Source organism: Salarias fasciatus (assembly GCF_902148845.1).
Source record: "Salarias fasciatus chromosome 7 unlocalized genomic scaffold, fSalaFa1.1 super_scaffold_4, whole genome shotgun sequence".
Lineage (NCBI taxonomy): Eukaryota > Metazoa > Chordata > Actinopteri > Blenniiformes > Blenniidae > Salarias > Salarias fasciatus.
Genome location: NW_021941229.1, coordinates 3,498,876 through 3,523,875, shown reverse-complemented (window position 1 = coordinate 3,523,875; position 25,000 = coordinate 3,498,876). Strand labels below are relative to the sequence as shown.

At 48.4% G+C, this 25,000-nt stretch overlaps 1 protein-coding gene across 1 annotated transcript in view; it reads left to right on the top strand.

The window, feature by feature from the left end:
- The window catches only part of tcf4 (transcription factor 4), a 181,827-nt gene that overhangs the window by 60,370 nt on the left and 96,457 nt on the right, over positions 1 to 25,000 (top strand). The window contains 1 exon segment of the mRNA XM_030085513.1: positions 21,176 to 21,237. Within this exon segment, the coding sequence (XP_029941373.1) occupies positions 21,176 to 21,237 (62 nt within the window).

Sequence of the window (25,000 nt, the reverse complement as noted above, 5' to 3'; positions counted from 1 at the left end):
ATCCAAGATTTAAGTAGTTATAGTTCTGATCAAAACTGGTGTATATATAAAAACAATGGAAAAAAAGAAAGAAAAAACTCAACCGTTGACTTAGATAGATCACAAAAATATAGTTCTCGTACGTTTTATGAAATTTTATTTTTTATATATATATATATTTTGTTTTTTTTTGCTTTTTCTGTGCAACATTTGAACTTCATGAAGACAAAGGAAGAGTCTGTCGCCTCCAGTGAGACGACTGGATGTTTGGAGACTCTCCATTGTCTGAAGTTCTGCACTTTTTCTTCTCTCTCTATTTCTGGTGTTTCTTTCATGCCTGTTTTTTTTGCTCTTTCTCCATTTCTTGTGTTTCTTTCCTGCCTGTTTTTGCGCGTTCTCTATTTCTTGCGCTTCTTTGCTAACTGTTTTTCTGCTTTCTCTTCTTCCTTCTTCATCTTGGCCTTCTCCCGGTTGCCCATGACGGCGACTTTCTGCAGCTTGTTGTTCTCGTCACTGAGAACCTGAATTTCCCGCCGTATTTTGTCGATGTTCTGCTTCCAGGTCTTCTCCTTCTCGATCCAGACCTCCTCTGCTTCTTTAGACCGTTTCAGCAGCTGTTCTTTCTGCTGAACAGTCTCTCCTCTCGCCTTCATCTCTCTCTGCAGCTGTTCTTCAAGAGCCTTGTTCTTTTTCTCCCACTCCTCTTGACTGAGCTGCATCTTGGTCTCCGTCTTGGTCTGGTTTGTCCGGCTGTCCAGGTTGGTCTGCGTGAACGCTGCCTTCTGGGCCTTGAGGCTGGTGGCTGCAGCATTCCTCTCGGCTTTGAGAAGCCTCAGCTCCTCTTTGTGTTTCTTCCGCAGAACAGACATTTCCTCAGCCGCCCGCTTCTCCTGAGTGGCCTGGCGGTCCTCCCACTCCCTGGTGGACTCCTTCAAAGAGTTCCTCAAGGAATCGATTTCCTGCGTGAGGTTCTCTGTGGTCCTCTCATATGCCCGTTGGAGAGCATCTTTCTGTGCGTTCATCTCCTCGTTTTTTGTGGCCATCGCTGCCTTCTGAGCCTTGAGGCTGGTGGCTGCAGCATCTCTATCTGCTGTGAGGAGCCTCAGCTCGTCCTGGTGTTTCTGCCTCAGAGCAGACATTTCCTCAGCAGCCCTCTTCTCTTGAGCAGCCTGACGGTCCTCCCACTCCCTGGTGGACTCTTTCAGGAGCGTCCGCATGGAGTCTATTTCTTGCGTGAGGTGCTGCGTGGTCCTCTCATATGTCCGTCGTAGAGCATCGCTCTGTTCATTCATCTCCTCATGCTTTGAGGCCATCGCTGCCTTCTGGGCCTTGAGGCTGGTGGCTGCAGCATCCCTACCTGCTTTGAGGAGCCTCAGCTCGGCCTGGTGTTTCTGCTCCAGAGCAGACATTTCCTCAGCCGCCTTCTTCTGCTGTGCAGCCTGATGGTCCTCCCACTCCCTGGTGGACTCTTTCAGGCGCGTCTGCAGAGAGGCTATTTCCTGCTTGAGGTGCTGCGTGGCCTTGTCATATCTCTGCTGGAGAGCATCTGTCTGTGCGTTTGTCTCCTTGTGTTTTGTGGCTAACACTTCCTCCAGGTCAGCCTTGGATTTGTCAATCTGCCGGTTCAGTGCCTCTTTTTCGTCCTGCAGCTTGTGTTTCTCCTCCTCAAGGCTCTTGAAGCGGTGCTGGAGGTCAATGTACTGCTCGACCTTCTCATTACTGAAGGTGCGGTAGTAACGTAAAGCCTCACGCAGCTCCTGTTTGATTTTAAACATGAAAAACAAAAACAAAACAATGAATGAAATGGAACTGGAAAGATTACACGTTTGAAAAGGAGCAGGACAAAGCATAAGCTTATTACTTTCTGGTTTTCTATGAGTTTGTGTGGTCTACTACTAAATATTTTTCTTGGAATGTTTTTAAAACTGTTGCAGTAAAGAAATTACCTTAACTCCTGGGGAACTATGGCCGGTCGCTTTCTCCTTTCTGTCATCAGCCGCTTTCTTCTCCTCTGCGGCCCGGAGGTCCTCCAGCTCCCTGGTGGACTCCTTCAGGGTCATCTTCAGAGAGGCGATTTCCTGCTGGAGGTTCTCTGTGGTCGTCTCATTTGTCTGCTGGAGGGCGTCTCTCAGTGCGATCAGCTCCTCATTTTTAGTGACCAACGCTGCCTTCTGGGCCATGAAGCTTGTGGCTGCAGCATCTCTCTCTGCTGTGAGGAGCTTCAGCTCGTCCTGGTGCTTCTCCTGCAGAGCAGAGATTTCTGCAGCAGCCCTCTTCTGTTCTGCAGCCTGGTGGTCCTCCCACTGCCTGGTGGACTCCTTCAGAGTCATCTTCAAGGAGGCAATTTCCTGCTTGAGGTGCTCTGTGCTCCTCTCATATCGCTGTTGGAGAGCGACCCTCTGTGTGTTCAGCTCCTCATGCTTTGTGGCTAACACTTTCTCCAGGTCAGCCTCGGATTTTTCCACACACACCTTCAAGTCTGCGACCTCCGTGCAGTTTTTACTTACCTCTGTGTGGAGGTTCATACCGTCCTTGTATTTGGAGTGGAGCACATCGGTCAGGTGGGAGAACTGCTCTTTGAGCTGGTGCAGCATGCTGTGGGCCGTTTCAGCGTCGTTTTTGTATATTTCCAACGCGGTTTTCAAGATCGGAACCTCCTCCTGCATTGCCCTGAGGAGCTGGTCCTTCTCCTCGAGCTTGGCCTCCATCCGCTCTTCTCTGGACTTAAAGGTGTTGATCTGGCGGTTCAGCGCCTCCTTCTCGTCCTGCAGCTTTTGTTTTTCCTCCTGAAGGCTCTCGAAGCGATGGTGGAGCTCAGCGTACTGCTCAGCCTGCTCGTTACTGAAGGTGCGGTAATAACTTAAGGCCTGATGCAGCTCCTGTTTGGTTTTGAACATGGAAAACAAAAACAAAACAATGAATAAAATGGAACTGGAAAGTCTGCATGTTTGAAAAGGAATAGGACAAAGTATAAGCTTATTACTTTCTGGTTTTCTATGAGTTTGTGTGGTCTACTACTAAATATTTTTCTTGGAATGTTTTTAAAACTGTTGCAGTAAAGAAATTACCTTAACTGTTGACGACCTGTGGCCGGTCGCTTTCTCCTTTCCGCTCATGATGTTTGCTGTGCTATGAGCTGTGATAAACTCTTGCTGTGTGCTAAACTGTCGCTGTGCTAAAGGCTCGCTGTACTAAACGCTCACTGTATGCGAAAGGCTCGCTGTGATAAAAGCTCGCTGTGCTAAAGTCTCGCTGTGCTAAAGTCTCGCTGTGCTAAAGGCTCGCTGTGCTAAACTCTCGCTGTGATAAACGCTCGCTGTCTCGCTGTGGGAACACCTGGTTCTTCGCTCTCCTCTGTTCTGTGTCAAGACACGGATTGAGTGACGTACAATAGAACTCAGGCCTTATATACCCTGAGTTCACTTTGATGCTGTGATGTCATCACATCAGAAGAAGCTGACCGTTGCTGGGTGCTATGGCAACGAGTGACATCATCACGTTGGAAACCCCAGCAGAATATCAGCCTCCATGTAAGATAGAATTTAATTTTTCCCCATATTTTAATCCTAATCAGCGTTCTAGATTATCTATCCAGCCATTCATTTTAGTATGAGGATCTTTACTGCTCTTACCAACTGATAATAAAGGTAACACAGAAAATACTTCATTCAAAATAGTTCTTTCCTGCTACTAACATTGTAGTGAAATTCTACATAACTCAGTGTTTATGTGCATACATGTTCACATTTATCAGTTTTCATTAAAAAATCAGAAGCAAACCTTGCTTTGAATTGGTTTCAGACTGTAGCGTTTGCGAGCACGCTGTAGAATATTATTCAACTGGTACTGAATGTCATTGTGCATGTGAAGCTCTTGAGCAGAGAAAAAGAGGAATAGAGATGCATCAGCCTGTTAAAGACCTGCAAAACCTGTTAAAGAACTGGTCAAATCCTTCCATAATAACCTTTACATTTAAGTTTCAAAGTTGTTCTTTGTTGTGACTCGGAGTACATGTGATAAAAATGTTGATATTTTAGCAAAGCCAATTACTTTTAACAGTTTATTTGTTGTTTTGGCAGGCTGAATTGACGCCTCTTGCAGCCTTTTTTTTAAAATTATTTTTATCCCACAAACCTTATATTTGACACGCCAGGTCTTTGGCCTGGGCGATGTACCGAAAATTTACCTATACCGAAATTTACTACAATAATGGATGAATTTGGTGAAGATAGGCCTGGGCGATTATATGATCGTGATTGGTGATCGTGATTAATTTCCAGTCGATCACGGTGATCAGCTGTGAGCGCATTTACTCGATCAGACATGGCAGAAATGTGCGTGACACAGTCGACTTTTTCCTGCTCAACTTCCGCCTGCAAGTTGTCTGAGAAGTAAAGAGAGATGGAGCTGAATGTGGAGCAGCGAAGCAGATGAAGTCAGCCATGCCTCGGCGTTATCCTCTGAAGATGAGGCTGCTGCTGACAGGACAGGCTGCTCCACCCGCACCGCTGCTAGCTCACCGATCCGCAAAGAATCTGGTCTTTTTAGTAGAAACTACATGTGATACAGTTTAACTAACGATCGTTCAGTTCTTCTCTTTTACTAAAAATGACGCTGCATCGCATCATTGAACATATCACCACTTCTTGCCGCTAACGCTCTGTTTCTAACAACATGCAGACTGAGCCTGCAGCGGCTGCAGCGCCGGTCTTCTTCTGTGGTGTCTGTGTAAAATAAGGTTGAACATGCAAACAGCATACCTAGTGGCATGAAGTGCAACTGCAGTCATGGCGTCGCCTGTGGCCGTGGTCTGAATGAGGATCTCCCTGAGTTTATTCCAAATGTTTCAGAAACCAGAATATTTATCTTAACACGAATATTGACTGCACGTAAACGTAGCCAGTGCTGTCTTTTCAGGCCACTGCACCATACGAGCAACATTGTAAGAGGAGAAAAATGATTAATTTTGTCCATTTTTTTTATATTATTGTAGTTTTGCACCGTTACATTTTAAATCTAATCTGTCCAATCTAGATTATTTGAATTTTGTACATTTGATGCAAGCATTAATGATGGCAGCAGCATATTTAGCATCATAACTTAAAAATAATGTTTCCATTCTAAAGCACCTTCATTATCCCCAGGCGGTTTCTTTAGTTTTTTAATCTTTTATAGCAACAAAAATCCTCAGGGCTGTAAACTGTCACACTTTAACTAACAATCGTTCAGTTCTTCTCTTTTACTGAAAAAACGGTGCATCGCAGGATTTTATTGTCTTGGTGCTAGATTTTTTTTTCCCATTTACTGCACTGTTAAGTGAGATTGTGCTTATATTTTTCTATGTTTATATTATTGAATTTGCATTGCTATTTGCTTGGTTTGTTAATAAAATGTTAAACTATTCTATAGTTCTAGTTTTCAGTGCAGATGCTTTAAAACTGGTTTAAAAACAATATAGCATATCGTGATTTTAATCGAGATTGAATGATATGAAAAAAAAAATCGTGATCATTTTTTTTGCCATATCGCCCAGCCCTACATGGAAGTATCTTGTTTCTGAGCTAACAGAGGACGGTCACTCTTTTGTTTTGTCTTGCATTCGGGGTATATTGTGTCGTCTTGAGCCGAGTGCTGCTGTTTTGGTTTCCCTGTCCGGAAATTGTTATTCATAAAGCCTCACATCAAACAGTAATCCAGGAACTCCCGAGACCAGCGGGACCGCTGAGACGACCTGACGTAGACGGCGTTTCATTCAGCGGGCTGTTTCTAAAGCCTTGACGGTGGTTTGAATGTGAGAGCGTCAGTGCTCAGGATCTTCCTCCTCTCCTTCGGCAGCTGTCAGCCTCTTCTCTGGACAGAAGTTTCCTCCCTTTTCACTCCACACAAACCCTCAGTTATCCCTGGCAGCGTCTCCATCATCCTCAGAGTCAACACTACAATTAGAAAAAGAAGAGAAGAAGACAGGAACAGGATGTCTCCCTTCCCTCCTCTCTCACCCTCACACTTCCTGCTCGCCTTTGACGAGCGACGTGAATGAAGAGCGGGAACAAAAACTCCAGACAAGAGGCGGTGATTGTGTGCTAATCTGAGAAGGTGCTTTAGACATGGCTGCCTTTGGAATGGTCTCTGAAGTTTAATAGCAAGTATTCAGCGCCGCACAAATACCGCTGCGGTGTAAAGGACTGGAGCGGAGGATGAGGAAGAACAAGTTGGATGTAATTACGTTTTCAGCTACAAATGGACACGATAACGTTCCGTCTCTCAAGATCACCACAGCTACTCATCCAGACAAGACGTCGCCGCTATTTAATCTGAAGGATTCGGATGTGTTTTAATATCAGAGGCCTGATGACGAATTCACGTGGCTAGCTGCTGGCTAACAGCTTAGCCGCTTCCTGTGGAGCCTCGTGATTTCCCGCCAAATTTGGATCAGTTTTTACCTTCCCCGATATTTAAATGTGTTTATTACAAACAATCGTGGGAGAACCGCTGCTCATCAAACACACCTCTTCAGCTAATTACTGATCTGTTGTGGCAGCGTGTTGATAGACTGAAGGCATAAGAATCTCCTCCAAGGTGCTTTTGATAGTGGAACTGCTGAAACGTTACCTTGTTTTGAGGTTTCGACTAGTTTGTCGCCGTGGGACTGCTCCTCAAACAGTTCAACTTCCAAGACTCAAGCAGCAACAAACCGGTTTCCCTGTCGGCCTAGGCGGTGCCACAACTGGTCCACATTACATCCAGACTCTTCAAAATAATCTACAGATGTAAGAACAAGCCTATTCAGCCAAACTGGTTAATGTAAAACCAGTAGAAACAAAACCGAACCAGTAGGTGTCCAATTGTCTTGATGGGCTTCGGTCCAACCACCTCTGTCTGAAGGGGGCCAAGGACTAATCCAGGGGTGTCCGATCTCGCTCCTGCATGTTTCCGGTCTCCCAGTTGCAACACACCCGATTGCATTATTGGGCTTTTTCAGAAGCTTGACGACATGTCCATCAGACTCAGGTCTGCTGAAGCAGGAAGACGTCTAAGGGCAGGCAGGTTGGCAGTCCTCGAGGACCGGAGTTTGAGTTCTAGGTTCATGTATGAGAACAGCGTCTTTAGATGTTACCCAAATGTTTCTGCACCGTTCTGGCATTAATTTACAGCCCGCTGTGGAGCTGCTGTTCAGAGGTCTGGCGGCAGCTCGGCTCAGGGAGGAGATGGTCTCCGTCCTGCATGGACTTGTTTCTGTTTGTGGGGTCAAAGGTGTAGTCTTACTGTCGAGCAACAGTCAATACATCTTAAAAAAAAAAAAGTCTTTCATATAGCTAGTTTTTTCTTGTAAACGGTTTGTTTTTTGTGCTAAATAACTGAACCGGTGAAGGATTGAGTAAAGGTCAAGGTCTCTCCTTCCTCCTCCTCCTCCTCCTCTCTAGTCCTCTCTCCTCCTCCCTTCTGTTCTCCTCTCTCCTCCTCCTCTCCCTCCTCCCTCCTCCCTCCTCCCCTCCTCCTGCAGCTGTGCTCCCACTTTCTCCCCCCAGCTGTTTCCAGCCAATCACCTGCTCCCTCCTCCACACTCAGTGATACAGTATAATTATCGAGGCGAGGCCTCTCGCTGGAGATCCACTGGAACACATGAATAAACAAAACAGGACAGACGAGCTCCAGTCGCTCAGACAGACAGGATGGATTGATTCACAGCGTTTTGTTGTTTATCTGGACAAATTCTTGACTGATCCAAGGTGTGTGGAAATAAACGCTGTGGGTCAGGCTATGGTCAATCGCCAGAGAGAAGAAGAGTGTTTCAGGGAAGCTGCAGCAAAACTTTATCTAGTATTTTCTGACTCTTGCAGTTGCAAAACAGTTAGGTGATTCCAGATCTAAACATCAAGGTAATATAATGCAACATTATTGTCTGTGCATAACGTCGTTTAAATGCTTCAAAGGGTTGAATAGTAGCGACATGTGACTCAGTTGATCAATTCACCAACGTGCCGACCGACCAACCAAGCAGTCAGTCAAAGAGACTTAAGGCGTTTCCACACCCGTCATTTGTCCTCTACTTAAACAGGAAAACATACATGTGTGCTTCAGCGGTGTAACTGTCACTGTCCTGTGTGTTGAAATCGGCATCTGACATTCAGTCCACCAGACGGTGCTCCTCATGCAAACCCAGAGAAGTGTGGAATTCTACTCAGGAAATGAGAAGAACTTCAGAGATCATGACGGTGATGGCAGGAGGCAGCGTTGATATCGAGTGTGAGATAAAGACCCAGTCTCAGTGTTTTGTGAGGAACCTAAACATCTTGAGTTGTCACACTGCCAGTTTTCAAGAACGCTTGACGTTGACTTCTCGCCTCACGACTCCCCCTGTGGTCACTGGTGGTATTGCTTAGCGAGTCCACATCAGAACGCTTCCAGAAGACGGACTGAACTTCAGAAGAGGTAAACTCACGGTGCAGACAGAGGCCTCTGGAATGCCTGACGCTGAGTATGATGGATATGAGGACTTGAGGAGCATCACATTCACAGGGTTACAGACCAGGGTTGTTCTCGGCAGTGACTGAAGCCGCTCTCGTTTATAAAGTAATCTGACTAAATGTCCAAGAAGTGGTGAATCTCGCTGGTTTTCCTCCACCATGTTTGAATATGTGTGAAATGCTCTGTTAGTAGCCCACAATGCTTTGCTACGGGAGCCCTCTCAGCTCAGATCTGTGGTATACGCCATTTGTCCCCATTCTGCTGCGATTGCTTTCACTCTGCATTCAGGATCTGGAGTTGGCCTGCAGCCACCCTGAGATCACCTCTTCAGTTTGGCGTTCACACCAGCGCGGCCGCACGGCACTTTAAACAAAACCCGCCAGGTCCGCATGGCGCCTGAAACAAAACCCGCCAGGTCCACCTAAACATGGCTGGTGTGAAAGCACCATTAAAAAAAAAGTGTCTTAAAGCAACTTCTCAGTGGTGCCAAATTAGCTTAAATATGTCTGAATGCAGGGTTTCCCCTCTATTTATGCAGAAGTCCTCTGCTGGGAGTCACTCCCATTATGTTTTAATCTTTGAATGTTAGCAGCTGGTTTAGCTGCAGCTCCATCTGATGGGTCGGTTTTATCCCGGAGACAAAGGCTTCTCCCCCAACGTGATAATAATGAAAGACGGGATGTAAAAAAGCTCAATCTTCCACTAAGGGAAGAATTGCACCTTTTTGAGACTAATCAGTTGTCGTACACATTGACCTCCATGATGGAGGAGCGCCGAAACAAGGAGCTAATGAGGAGAGGGGGTAGTCATGGTGCCACAGAGGCCCACAGACGTCCCCTCCGTACCACTGCCTTAATGCCCCGGCCGCTGGTGGGTTTCCATGGCAGCAGACGATAGTAAAGTGGTAGCTTTTCCCCTCTTGTTGTTTTTTTTCCCACGCTTCCCGGACAGCGCCATGTGAAAGCGGCGGGCACAGGCTCCGCTGGCACCGGCTGAATGGGAGCCCGGCTGACAAAGAGCTGAAAAAAAACCCACGCTGCCGGTGTTAAACCGCCCCCAGATCTGCCGGGATGACCCCCGTAAGTACCCCACCCCACCCCCCACGGGGGGGGGGGGGGGGGGGGGGGGGGGGTGGAGGCTCTGTCAGGTGCACGAGGCCGTCGGCCTCTCTCAGCACCTGAAGGGGGGGCTGGTTCATCTAATCTAACTCTGAAGAACTCTGTTCACCTGCAGTCAGGAATCTGAGCGGAGCTCCAGTCGTCTGATTCCCCAAATCAAACGTCGTTCTGACGCTACAAAGCTAAAGTGTCAAACTCTGTCACGACGAGCATCGCGACATGTTAGATTCCCTGGCCGGGTCTGTGCGAGCTCGCTAGCAGCTAACGTGAAGAAGACTAATTCCAGTCCCGACAGGAAGCCGTGGAGGGCTCGCCGTGGTTTTGATGTGAGCGTCCCCGTCGGCCTGCTGCTTCACTTCTCCTCGGTTGTTTGTCGCACTCGTCTGTTTGAAGGAGGTGAATTGAGTTTGCAGCCAGTCAGATATTTTACTACGCCCACTCTCTGTGTGTCTTCGCCTCCCGGCAGGTGGCGGTGGAATGGCCTCATTGTTGCTGCAGAGTCTTTGAGCTCATCAGAACGGCTTTGCTGCGTGTTCGCTCCCGCCCTGCGCCCAGCGGGTTGAAATAGCGCCGCCGTCTCCGCCGCCGTCCCGCCCGATGTGCGGCTTGTTAAAGCAGGTGACTGTAGGCGCTCAGATGGCCGGCCTCTCCTCCCGCCCGCCCCCCCCCCTCGCCGTGCCCTGTCAGCCGGGGTCTGCCCGCCGCCGCCGCCGTGTGGGAGCCGACATGTGATTACCTCTCAACCAGGTGGAAATAAGCGGCGAGCGCATCGGCGCCGTGAAGGAAGGGCCGGGCGCCGCGGAACGCCCGCTCACTTCACAGCGTACAGGTGTTACTGCGCCACAGCGGGGGAGGGGGAGGGGGAGGAAGATGGTGGTGACAGAGAACCACGTGTGTCAGAGTGAGACGAAACGTCTTCATCAGAAGAAGAAGAATAACACTTGCACGATGATGTTGAGGAACAAAAAGTTGTGTTGAAGTTTCTTCATTATTTGAGATTTTTCTTCCAAAGACAGACGAATCTTTTCCCACAGCTGCACCTGGACTCGTCTTTCATTCAGCTCAACACGTCGTTCTCTCCTGATCCTGTCTGCCTCTTCTTACTGGAATCCAACAGCAGCATCACGTTTAACGAGAGACGTACTGAAGAAAATCACAAAACCCAAATCAAAATGAGTCGCTTCCTCATTTTAACCCTTTGTGTGTCACTTCCTGAACGATCGTTCGTCCAGTAAGAACAGTTTTACTTCAGAGCATCAGTAACATGAAGCCAGGATGAGTCTGCAGGATTTTAAAAACCTTTTGAAAAATTTCATTCAATTTAGATACTTTATAAATGACAATTTGGTTTAGTTTTCAGTCTCCTGACAGATTCTTTCCACATGGTTTGAGTTCTCAGTAGAATTCCACTTCTTTTGCATTAGCATCATAATTACGGACAGAAACGAGCTGAAGAGGAAAGATGGAGGCAAGCAGAAGAGAGAAATGATCCGACAGACGCCGACAGCAGAGAATCAGCCGAGATACTTTAACCTCTGCAGCCTGACCCGCCGGCCATGTCTGCGAGGTCCTCAGTCCTCCTGCTGCTCCCCTTCCTCCTCCTCCTCCTCCTCCTCTTCCTCCTCCTCCTCCTCCACAGCTTCCCCTTTTGTTGAGTCTCTCCGTGCTGATCGGATCAGAACAAGAGCTGATCGCTGCTGAAAGGCTCATAACAGCCCAAACGATAAAAGTTGTATGCCACGTTCAGATGATGTAAAACTCATTTTTTGATCATTAGACCATTGAGTGCTCCTCTTAATGTGGGATAAGAATCGTAAACACCCCCGGGAGTGAGAGGCCTGTATATTTGAGGCCCTGTGTGCCTGAGCAGAGCTTTAAATAGAGCCGCCGGGAGCCGCTGGAGGTGCGATCTGCATGAACGTAGGTGATACTGGAGAAGTGAGACATTAGCGCAGTGTGAGAGCGGAGAGCCAGGTCAGGAAACACATGGCTGCGTGTTTTCATAGCATAAGACCGGCCTGTGTCCGACGGCGTGACGCAGGGAAACCTTTATTTAGTCCCCCGGCGCCGCGCTCCGCGGCTCATTGTCGGTTTAATACTTCCATATTGTGCGGCTAATTCAGAATTTCACACCTTTCCTGCCGACGCTACCTCTCCCTTTGTCTGCCGCAGCCGCTCGCCTCCCGCCTCAACCCCGAAGACAACGGGAAACGTGCTAAATCCACCTCTAAGAACCTTTTTAATTCGACATTAGCAGTCGTCATCTGTCTGCCGAACAATGCTCAAACACAATTTACAGCGGCGACGGCGGCACCCGGCCTTTGTTTACCATACAGCTAAATATTGTTCCATCAATAATGGACTCCAAACACAGAATCCGGCTTTTAGTTTGAGGTAATCCTGAATGTTTTACGGGAGATTTTTTTTTTTTTTTTTTTTTGTTATTGTCTGGGGAGCATAATTGGAGTGTGTGTTGTTGGGTTTTAGGAGGCGGCGCGGCGGGCGCCGTGCCTCGTGGATCCGTCTCCAGATGCTTTTGTGTCCGAGGTATTTGTGGAAGTGTCGCCCGGAATCCTTGAGACAAAGACGGCAGATATGGCAGGAGGGGGAAACGGTAAACCCTGGAAGGAGTCGACAGCGCCCAGTTCTCACTGAGAGGAGGGCGGCGATGGCGGCGGCGGCGGCGGGGCGGGGGGGGGCGTGTTGGAAGGGGCTTCAACCACAAACCAAAGGAAAGAAAAAAAAAGAAGAAGAAGAAGAAGCTCTACCAGTCCGTTTACACCTCCTGCTGGGTTTCAGGTGCCATGTTTTCCAGCACCTTCCCCCTGCCGACGCCTCCCGTCAGATCACAGCCAAATAAAGACGCCACTGATAAACTCGCGGCGGCGGCGGAGCCCAGCCTTGCCAAGCGGAGTCAGACCCCGACCAAAGTGAGCGCCGCGCCACCAAACGCGAGACGAGAGGCGGAGGAGGTGGAGGTGGGGCCGTGCGGGGAAGGCGGGGGGGGATTTGGGGGGGGGGGGGGATTTGGGGGCTTTAATGCCAGCCTTATGCGTCTTTTAGTCGTTTCCGCCGTCGGGGCTTGGCACCGGCGCCGAGCTGTCAGCCAGCCAACAAAAATCTGCAGTGCCTGCCGCATTTCAGCAGCTCTGTTTTGTCTGAAAGCGACACACATAGACACACACACACACACACACACACACACACACACACTGGGAGAAATGCACGACGACGCGCTGGTGGCGAGTCACACACTCGGCGCTGCTAATCGATGTCGCTTCCCGTCAACCAGACCGCAGGTTTGTGAATCAGAACCTGGAAGTGGGAACGGGAGCCGCGTCTTCCTGGGAGATGTTTTGTTTGACGCCCTTCTTTAGCTGTAGATGTTCACCCCCCCGTTCACCCCACCCATCGCCGCCGCCGGGAGCCGCTCCGGCCCGGTCCGGAGCCGGGCTCCGGGCTGCGGGCTCCGGGGTCCGGGGTCCGGGGTCCGGGGTCCGGGGCGGCGCCTCGCCTCGCCTCGTGAAGCGTCGCCTCCTTGTTGTTTGTGTTGTTTGTCTATTGATTGCAGGGTGGAGGAGGGGTGAGTGAGTGTGTGTGTGTGTGTGTGTGTGTGTGTGTGTGTGTGTGTGTGTGTGTGTGTTGGGATGCTGGGTGGGGGCTCGGGATAATGAGGGCTGTTTGGTGGCGGGGGCGGGGTCGGAGGGTCTCACTGGCGGTGTGACGGCTGCAGCTGAAGCTCCGCTCCGTCCTCCGCCCCGAACATGGCGGCCATTTCTCCTCACGCCGTCTCTTCTTCGTTGGTTGAGGAAGTGGTTTTCCTCGAGGCTGTAGGTTGATAGTTTGACCCAACAGCGACTGGAGGTAAAGTTTCCAGAGAGGCCGCGACTGAAATACAGTTTCAGATTAAAATAGAAACAGTGAAACTGAAGCTAAAATTCAAAAGACGGTGATTTCAGTTGCTTTTTTTTCTGAGTGTACCCTCACATTACCCCCTCCCTGATCCCCAGTCCCTAACCTCTGACCCCGGAGCCTTCACAATAAAAGCAGGGGTTGTTTTCTCAGGTAGGGTTCAGATTTGAGGAGCCTGTTTTGGTTTGACAGCATGAGCTGGAAGGTCCTCATCCGGGACTTTCTCCATATTTGAGCTTATTTTTTTCTCATATAACATTTTATTGATTGTTTTAAAGTGTATTTGGTGAATATTGTGTGATTTCTGGGTCTTGAACTGACTCCCTGCAGCTGACTGCAGGTTTGACTCTATTTCATATTTAATCACCTTCTTAAAGCACGTTCAGTTTTTGATCTGGACGATCCGAAGCGAGCAGCTGTGAATGGAACCCTTGTTTTTTTTCTTTTGGTGTCTGGACTCTGCACAATTATCAGTGTATGATATTAGGAAGTCTGTTGCATTGTGGGTAATCTGATGCCCACATTGAAGAAAGATGGTCGATGGTGGAAATGACCGCATGGAGCCAGAACTCTGCAGGTCTGAAGAGAACAGAACAGAAAAGGTTTTCTGACGTTTTAACATTTTATGTTGATAACTTGATGCAGCACTCAATAAAAAAAGCACATTACTTTCTTTGCATTGTATAATATTTAATATATTTAATATTGTTTGATGCTTGGCAGAGGTTTGAAGTGAGCTGGATGATTTTGAGGCATTATAAAGACAAACTCCTGATTTAATTTCTGTTTTTGGGAGTGTTGGGTTATTGAAGACGCTTGTTCATCCACCTGCCTTTTCTGGGTTTTTTATTTGATGCTTATTCTCAGTTTGTTGATTTTGGTGCTTTTATATGTCTTGACTGCTTCAGCAAGATGTGTATTTTTTGCAGTAGTGTTGAATTTGAAAATAATCCCTCTGTTAAATACATTTAAATATAAACTTTATTTAGCTGAACGTCTCAATGTAATAAAGACTCATAGATAAACCCCAAAACAGTGCAGCGAGTGAAAATGGAAATAAAAAAGAAGGCGGCGCGGTGGAGGAGTGGAGGAGCAGGGCGGCGGGGCGGCCGGCGGTCTGAAGGTAGAAGCCGACAGATGTGAGCTGGATGCGGCGTCTCTCAAGTCGTCCTCGCCGCTCGTATACGTTCATCTGTTGTTTGATGTATTCACTCGCTCCGGTGCCAAGGAATCACTGCCTGCTGGGATTGGAGGGGGGGGGGGGGGGGGGGGGGGGTGCGGTGGGGGGGGGGGGGGGGGGGGGGGTGTCTGTTAGATGATGGTTACTCATCGACCGTCGTGTGTTAAATTAATACGATCCCCGAAAAATGTTACGCTTTACACAGGAAGACAACGCTATGAATAAATATACAGAGGGATGGCTTCAGAGGGTGTGTGTGTGTGTGTGTGTGTGTGTCTGTGTGTGTGTGTGTGTGTGTGTGTGTGTGTGTGTGTGTGTGTGTGTGTGTGTGTGCGCGCGCACCTTTCAGACTTTGTAGAAACTTCTGGACCGGTGCCGGCGGTGTCATGGAAACGCTTGAATCGCTCAGAATGATTCATGTCTGCACGGTCCAGCCCTCCCCCCAGTGCACACACACACACACACACACACACACACACACACACACACACACGCACACACACACACACACACACACGCTGGTAGCGGGAGTTTAACCCTTCCTCGATCCATCTCTCCCTCTGTCTCCTCTTTCTTTTCTCATCCTCATCAAATCGCTCTTATTAGTCACATACTCGGTGAAATGGACTCATTATATGGGTGTCAGAGGGGATCACGCCGTCACACACACACACACACACACACACACACACACACACACACACACACGGCGTGTGTTTCACCCTGACAGTCGGCTCGCTGGCAGCCTCTCCACTCCGCCGCTTCCTTCTCTGAATGATCCAGAAGACGCCGACGGATCAGACCTGATTACCAGGACTGATCCCAGAGGGGGGGGCAGGGACCCAGACCAGCCCGAACCCAGGAAGACGTCAGCATCGTGTCCTCACTGGAGGCCGGGCGGGACTGGTGACCGGACGGCCGGGAGCCAGTCGGCCTGGTGGGGGCGCCGGTCCGGGCCGGTTGGGTCTGGACGGGTCTTCACAGCCAGAGCAGGGGGGAACCGGCTCGTACAAAACAGGCCCCCCCAGAGAACGCACCCAAAACCAGCAGGACCAGCAGAACCAGCAGGACCAGCAGGACCAGCAGGACCAGCAGGACCAGCAGGACCAGCAGGACCAGCAGGACCAGCAGGACCAGAGCCCCCCCCTCCTCAGCTGCAGGCAGTACTGGTTGTCTCGCGTGGGTCCATGAAGCTTCCTGATGGGCCTCTCAACACCGGGGGAGCCGAGGCTACGGAAAAGTCGAGGTCCAACGACTTTCTGAGGGACCGTCAGACAGGGGGACACTGGGAGATTCTAACTTTACCGATATCGATCCACATTTTCCCACAATGCACCTCAACTTCTGGAGGATCAGAATGAAACGATGGGAGTTCACCTGGAGTTACAAACGTTTTCCCTTCGCTGTTTGCTGAGAAGCTTTCTTCCGGTCTCTCGGGTTTTGTTCGATGGTGTCGGTGCCGGGCGGCGCTGTAGTGCCGAGGACTCCATCAGCTGGAGGCGACGGCGGCGCTGAGCGGAGGGGCCGCGGCGGCTAATAGGCCGGCCGGCCGTCTGGCTCCGGCTCGTAATGGAGCTGATGTGTGTTTCCTCTCAGTGGTGGATTAGAGCGGATTTGGTCCTCCTGGCTCGCTGACTCCTCTATGGGCTTTCTGCGGCGCAGCGGGCCGGCCGCCCCTCCTCCGCCAGCCGGCGCCTCGCTCTGGCTCCGGGGAACCGGCGCCCCGAGTGGCAGAACCCCGCCGCCGTCAGGTTCAGAAGAAAGAACAGATAAAACACATTATTTAGATCAGAACGTCACTGAAGGACAGTCTCTACCGGAAACACAGCTGGCAAATGGAAGTAATGTGTGTGTGTGTGTGTGTGTGTGTGTGAGAGTGTGTGTTCATCTGACACACACACGACACGGTCAGTGTGTGTGATCGACTGAACCATCCTGCTGCAGTCAGTCCCTCTCTCTCTCTCCCTCCCTCTCTAATTTTTTTTCTCCCTTTTCTTCACGCGTTGGGGTTGCGGTGCCAGCGGAGGTCAAAGGTCACGGTGTTGGCTTGTTGTGGATGTGTTTGCGGAGTCACTCCTGCGCGGCGCTCGCTGCTCGCTGCTCGCTGCTCGCTGCTCCATGGCAGCGGCGGTCCGTCGCTCAGCTGCTGATCAGTGGGAAACTGTTAAAGCTTCAATATTCAATTTAACCACGACTGAAGTTTTAGTGGAAAAAAGTGAGAATTAGACCAAAAATATAATTCATGGAAAACAACAAAAAGCAAATTAATATTTTTTAGAATATTCATATTTATTATACATATTTCTGTCAAAAACGTATCAAATTAAAAGTGTTTCTGGTGAATGATTTTACAGAATCACTCAAAATAATTTTTGAAGAAAAGGTTCAAAGCAGCAGAAAAGAAGAAGAACTGATGGATCGATGTTTAAAAGTTTTTGTCACGATTCGATTCTGTTTATTTGTGGGTCTTGTATTAAATCTGAGCGGCCGATTAATTACAGCAGACGATGATTTAAAGTCCCCCAAGATCAATAACGTATTCATCAGTCTCCATTTATCGATACACAAATTAAAAAAAAAAAAAAAAACATTTTGAATGAAATGACAACAGAAATCTTCAAATTCTCACTTTACATGAAGCTGAAACATCAGAGCAGAGCTGCTGGGTTTTATAGAAATATCGATTTACTGCTGATTGTTCACCCAAATTACAAACTTTTTATGAAAATTTTCTTGTATGAAAATCAATTTCGTATAAACTTAATACTGATCTGTGCGCGTGTTTTTGTGTGTGTGCGTGCGTGTGTGTGTGTGTGTGTGTGTGTGTGTTGAGACGCTCATATTGACACAGCGAACCTTATTGAACTTATAGTGCGTGTCTGTATTATCTATGGAGCTGCGCGTGCGCACACACACACACACACACACACACACACACACACACGTGCTCTCTGTTGTGACACTTTTTCTTTTTTTTTTTAATTAATTCTCTTCCTCTGCAGTAAAATATTTAAAAACAAAAATAGTTTAATTTGTAATAACGTCTTTTGTTTTTAACAGTGTGTTCAATGAACTGTACATCCAGTACGGTTTGATTCCCTGCATATCATGTGCAAATGAATTAATCATGAATGTTCATATGTGAATGAGGGTAAAGAAACTGAAAACAAACACACACTCACACACACACCTTTTTATTTATTTTAATTTATTTATTTAATTAATTAATTAATTAATTGAATTTTCTAAATATTTAACACATTGTTGGTTTGGTTTTTTAACATGTACTTTATTGTAATGTACAGTGTACATGTAACTGTAGTGTGTGTGTGTCTGTGTGCGAGTGTGTGCATGTGTGTTTCTGTTTGTGTATTTATGTAGGCTTGAATGCATGTACGACATATACATATATATATATATATATATATATATATGTATATATGTACACACACACACACACACACACACACACACACACACACATTATGAAATGTGTGTGTGTGTGTGTGTGTGTGTGTGTGTGTGTGGGAGTCTTTGTATACGTGCCAAACCGGTCCAGCTGGCTTCGGTCGTAGATGAAGCTGAGGCCGCTGTATCGGTCACACACAAAACACACCGACTTGCTGTTGTATACACACACACACACACACACACACACACACACACACACACACACACACGCACACACACACACACACGCACATTCAGTCGACCACATTTCTATTCTGTACGCCTGTAATTATCCGGCTCTTCTGCATGGCCTGCCATGCTGGCGTGCTCGGCGGCGTGCTCGGCGGCGTGCTCGGCGGCGTGCTCGGCGGCGGTCTACGCTCCGCTCCTCTCGCTCGCCGTGAAGCAGCCTCCGTCCTCCATCTCGTCCCGGACGGCAGCGCGGCGTAATGACACACCGACTGCGGTCTGATATTTAGACTGGCTGAAGATTTAAGGTTTCATCCAAAAAGAGAGAGAGGGGCGAGGGAAGGGGGGGCGGCGGAGCGGCCCGGAGGGGGCGCTGGAGAGCCAGGCAGCTTTGCTCTGCGTCTTTCCGGCGTTCATCAGACGCCTCCTTCACGACCAGACGAACTCTTTGCCGCGGTGGGTCACCTGGTTACCTGCCAGGAAGCCCCGCCCCCCCAGCGATCCGTCACTGTCCCACGCCTGATTCCAGTCAAACACATGTTGCTGAAGACGTGCAGGGACGGGGGGGGTCGTGTCCGCTACATGTGGTCAGACGGGGGCCGGCGGCCTTCAGGGGTCTGGGGCGCAGCGCTCCAGGAGATCAGCGAGTGTTTCACTGACGGAAAACGTTGGACACTGCGGGGGAGTGGAGGGGGAGGAGCAAACGCTTGGCCGCCCTCTCTTCACCAGAACCAGAGCTGTTCTTCAAGATGAATGAAACTCTGGTTTTAAAGGGTCTTCCTTCATTCTGGGGTTCAGAACTTCACACCTCTGGTTCTGGTAGTTCTGTAGGGATGAGACTAAACTTCACAGACCTCCGGACCCCCAGACTTCTAGACTTTTAGATCTGAAGACTGTCAGACCTGCAGACCTCCAGACATTGAGACCTTCAGAAATGTTGCTTTGCTGTTTGTTGCTCTGAAGTTTTCTGGCTGTAAACTGCTGATTATTATTGTGCAATCAGCAATGTTCCACTTATCTGAACTCTTGTTGCCTCGTTTCTTTAATCTTGACTGAAAACTTTTAAACCGGTGGAGATCCTTCACACCTCAGTAGCTGTTAGCGTTAGCCTCTGGGAAGCTCTGCTCGCTGCTGCTTCCTGAACCGTGACCCAGGTTGGAGTGTGGGGACGCTGCAGTGTGAGCGCCTCCCGACTGATCCACCCGGGTCCGCGGACTCTCCGGGTGTGAAGGCACCCTGCGGTTGTGAGGAGCGCTCTGCAGGTATCCGCCGTCTCCCGGGGAGGCGGTTGGTGTGGTGCGTGTCGACGTCTGGCCGCCTCCCAGCCGTCCCCCTCATGAATCACCCTGCTGCGGTGTGTGAACTCTCACTCTTAAATTCTTGCACTATGCGGTGCCAGAGTCCCACTGGTGTTGGTTTCCTGGCAAGTGCACTAATGAGTCTCTCTGGACCGACACCTCCACGGGGACGGCGAGCGCAAGGAGCCCAAAAACACGATATATGGCGAAGAACCCGAGGCGCCGACGGACGCCATGATCTATATGTTGATCTTCTCTCTTATCACCGTTGAATTCTTCCCACACACACACACACATGCACACACACACGATCAAATGCAATCCAAGTGAGTAAATGATAAAAGAAGGGATGACTGATGACACCAGTTATTGTTGTAATTCTTATTATTTCCTATAGCTATGATTTAAACTCGCAGCCGATTAGAATTCAGGAAAAGAATGAGTAAATGAAGGAATGATTTATGTTTACAGTTGTTATTTCACACTACGTCAAGCTGAAAGAAGTTTATATTCTGTGAGAACTTCAGCCGGGATGAAGGAAATATAAGATGAATCTCGTTCTGCACACAGACGGTTTGTACTGATCCTCATTAAATTTCAGTGTGTTTTCTGGAAACAATGAACACATTAATTAGTAACTAAATCCATTATTCTGTGATCAGTTCAGTGGAAACTGAATATAGTTTTCAAGACATAACTTCAGCTTTATTACTGGAGGAATGATTGAATGAATTCCTTTTCCCGTCAGCTGGCAGTGAAATGAATGGAATCAACAAATCCACAGCATTCACTTCCTGCTGTTGTACACGACACCACGACACCGCTACACAACTACACCGCTACACAACTACACCGCTACACAACTACACCACAACACCACTACACCACTACACTACAACGCCGCTACGCCACTACAATACAACACCACTACACAATTACACCACAACAACACTTCACCATGACACCACCACACCAACCCACAACTACACCATGACACCACTACACCACAATACCACTACACTACTACCCCACTACATCACTACACCACTTCATCACTACACCACAATACCATCACACGACTACAAAACTACACCACGACACCACTTCTCCACTACACCACTACACCACTGCACCACTGCACCACTACAATAGACCACTACACCATGACACCACTTCACCATGATGCCTCAACACCACTTCTCCACACTGCGAGGAGATTATTGAGCTTTTCAGTGGTTAGGAGTTCGGAACAAATGGAGTACATATTGGAAATAATGGAAATAATGAACAAGTGAAGGAATGAATGGATGGCTGCATAGATGCATGGATGGATGGATGGATGATGAAGGGATGGATGGATGAATGATGGATGGATGGATGGAGTGATGATGGATCGAGGGATGGATGTTGATGGGTGGATAGATGGATGGATGGAGGGATGATGGATGGATGGAGGGATGATGGATGGATGGATGGAGTGATGATGGATCGAGGGATGGATGGATGGATGAATGATGGATGGATGTGTTTCATCACAGTGAGCAGAACTTTGTACTGATGGATGTTTTTTTTTCTCTCCACAGGGAAAACAGAGCGGACTTCCTACTCGTACGGCAGCAGAGAATCGAACCCTCACTGTCACCAGGTCAGTCCCACTGCCTCCACCCCTCCACCCCTCCACCCTCACCCTCATCAGACCCCCTGCTCCTTCCTTCCTCGTTCCGAACTCCTCGCCCGAGGCTCGGGGATCAACTCCAACAACAACTCACATTTAGTTCACGATCTGCTAAACCGGAGCATTGTGGGAAAAGCGACCTTGGGGGAATAAAAAATAACCAATCTGAGGAGTCAAGGACGGGCCTAAAGGTCACGGAGGTCACAGCTGCTCCACAGAAGCGTCCAGCAGGTGGCTGAAGCCTCCCTCCGAATGAGCTGAAGGTAACAGGAGTTGCTAAAGAGAACTTGGTTCTTCAGCTTTCCATCGTTGATGCGTTTCCAAGTGCGTGGATGAAATTCGCTCGACTTAAACGAAATCTCCAAGTAGTAGGGAGCTGTTCAGAGGCGGCGCAGCCTCGTAAACACAGCGAGATGTGAAGTTTGCTGACTTCCGCCCACACTTCGCTCACTACTGTTAATCCAGGAGGAGGAGAGGCAGCGGAGCCGGAGCGGAGCCTCTGCTGTGGTTTGGTTTGTGCTTCAGACTCGCAGTCAGAACCAGATCCTGTCGGGCAGGTTGGAGTCTTTTCTCATGGAGGCTCATCAGACGTTTGTCCAGTCCTCCCCTTCAGTCCGGTTTCCCTCCGTTGTCTGCTGATCCTGACTTGATCCTGTTGAACTCAATTTGTTGGTTTTATGCTTTATTCTGTTTCTCAGTCTGAACGTATTGGCTCTCTTTATTCCCTTTGTTTCATCATTTTTTTAATCCAAGCACTTTATAAACGCATTTTGTGAAGCCTTTACGAGGTTCTATATTTTATTTTAAGACTATTTCAATACTTTTCTAATACTTGATTCTAAAATAAACATCTTTACAGGCTATTTCTGCACAACGCCGCCTGTTTAACCAACTAAAATCACATTTCTACTTCTGGAAATCAGATGCAGGAAGTATCGATCCTCCGTCTCTCCGTGTATTTACACGTTGGCGCTCGGCGACCCTACAACTGTCGCCGTTGCTTCGTGTCAATCATCCTGCTGACGACTGCAAACACCAGCTGCTGCTGCGAGCTCGCCGCGTTTCCGGGGAGACGCTGAACTCGGCCGCGTATTCCCAACTTCACCGAGGAAATAATAGAATGGTTTTAACTTCCAGGAAGACTGTTTTGGAGGGAAGGTGCCCGGCTGGCGACGGCAGGTGTTGCCGGTGTCTGCCGCTGTAATCTGCCTCTCGCGTCTCGTGGAGAACATATGCATCGGCGGGAGGAAGCTCCCCGATAATTAAAGGAGATTTACAGATGTTGGGGTTTGAATATTAAGCGTCTTGATGTGCTCGCTGTGTTTTGATGACCGCCAAACGAACAGAATCAGCTGTCGGACACCTTGAGTCGGTTTCTCCTCTTTTCGTCTCCAGCATTGATTCATTAAAGCTCATCAAAGGAGAGCGTCTCCTTGATTAAAGAATCAAAGTTGAGCTAAGGGGTGTGATATAGCACGACGGCTATATGATGGATGCCGGTCTCATTTCAAGCCTTCAGGGACCGTTTTTTAAAAGTTGGATTAGTGTGTGTGGAACCGTGGTGTTTATAGCGAAGTCTGAATGCGGTTCAGCAGTAGAGACGCCTCAGACTCTCCACTTCCTGTTTGGGAGACGACGGACTCACTGAGACTGTCTCCAGCCCTGAGAGCCAACATGGCCGATCAGACCAAACCCGGCGACTGACGCCGGTCCAAATCTGGTTGCCCGGGGCAACTGGGCAACCAGCGCTGTCGAGTGGAGTGAATGAAGAGAATAGAGAAAGAAGAGTTTAAAAAAAAAAAAATCCCAATGTAGCGTGTGAAGGACTCGTCGCACGAGTTTCCACAAAGACCTTCCTGCCTTTTGATCCTCCGCCGCTTTCTGCCAGGAGGACGGGACGTGGCCATGACAAGGCTTTCAACAAAGACACACACACACACACACACACACACACACACACACACACACTTCTCTCTCTAGAGAAGTTGTCACATTAATATCTGTAAAAAGGGAGAAAATAAAGTAGTTCTATTTGAATTGTGACCTGAACGGTCATTTATTCGCTTTTTTTTTCATCTGATTCATTCATTTTGAAGATTTTGATTCTCAAATTTTTCCTAACATCCTCAGATGTTGAGTTTCTTTTTTTTTTAATTTTAATTTGTTCAATTTTTTTCAAATGACCTTGTCGTTTTTTAAATGTGGTGGTGGTTTCTACATTCATTTACTCATTACATTGTGGATTTGTTTTTCCACACCACATTTACCAGAATGTATTGTATGATTGTGTTTCTCTGGTTCTTTCCAGTCATCATATAGATTTCAAACACACTGATTCAATTTGATCCTTATTTCAGCTGTTTTAAAGATATAAAATTGTTTCTTCCTTCCTTTCTTTCTTCCTTCCTTCCATTCATCCTACATGTTCAGCCACTGTTTGGATGGATCATTCATGCTTCATTCATTCATTCATTTGTTCATTTTTTATGAATTTATTTATCCATTCATCCTCTCGTTCACTCCTTCATGATAAAGTGTGGCACCTTTCTCAAAGAGACGGTACAAAGACACAGTCATCAAAACACTGATTTCACTCATCCATCCCTCCATCCATCAGCTACCCATCCATCCCTCCATCACCCATCCATCCACCCTTTCTTCCCCTGTCCATCCTACCATCCATCATCCCTCCATTTATCCAATATCCACCCATCCATCCATCCATCCATCCATCCATCCATCTATCCATCCATCCATCCATCCATCCATCCATCCATCCATCCATCCATCTGTCCTACCTCCCTCCATCCCTCCCTCCATCCATCCATCCATCCATCCCACCCTACATCTATCCCTTCATCCATCCATCCATCCCACCCTACATCTATCCCTCCATCCATCCATCCATCCCACCCTCCATCCATCTATCCATCCATTCATCCATCCATCCATCTATCATCCTTCCCTACCTCCATCCCACCCTCCATCCATCCATCCATTCATCATCCCACCCTCCCTCCCTCTATCCATCCATCCATCCATCCATCCATCCATCCATCCATCCATCCCTCCGTCCCTCCCTCCATCCCTCCCTCCCTCCACTTATCTCTGACTGGCTGCTCTTTTATTTATAACCCCCTCTTCTCGCCAGCTGTGGCCTTTGTACTCGGCTACAGCAAACTGTAGAGGACAAAAATATGAAACAAATCAAACATTACTGACTCGCTGGCCGTTTTCCCGCCTGGGCTCCTGTCAAATTATCCTGCGACACAGTCTGAATGGCTCCTGATGGAAATTGTTTGGAAATGGCAGATAAATTTACATGCTGGGCTGAAGTCCAAAAGCGGCTGGCTTCATCCTCGGCTGTTAGAGAAGGAGCGGGAGAATCACTCTGAGTGGAGGGTGGAGGGTGGAGGGTGGAGGATGGAGGATGGAGGATGGAGGGTGGAGGATGGAGGATGAGTTCCCACCTGAACGGCAGATAGATGTCCTCTGACCCCGCTTCATTCCTTCTGTCTCCCGCAGCACCAATAGGTTTCCACCGTTGAGGAATCTTTGGGTTGTTGTTGCTCGCACACTTTTGGCTCCGGCCCTCGGTGGAAGTTTGAAATTTCCCATCTCTAATGGAGTCTGAACGCCGTAACAACCGCCGCTCCGCTCATTTCCCCCAGCTGAGATCCAAAACACTTGATGACCAGAAAGAAAGCAGTGCCATTTCATTTCTGTTTCATTA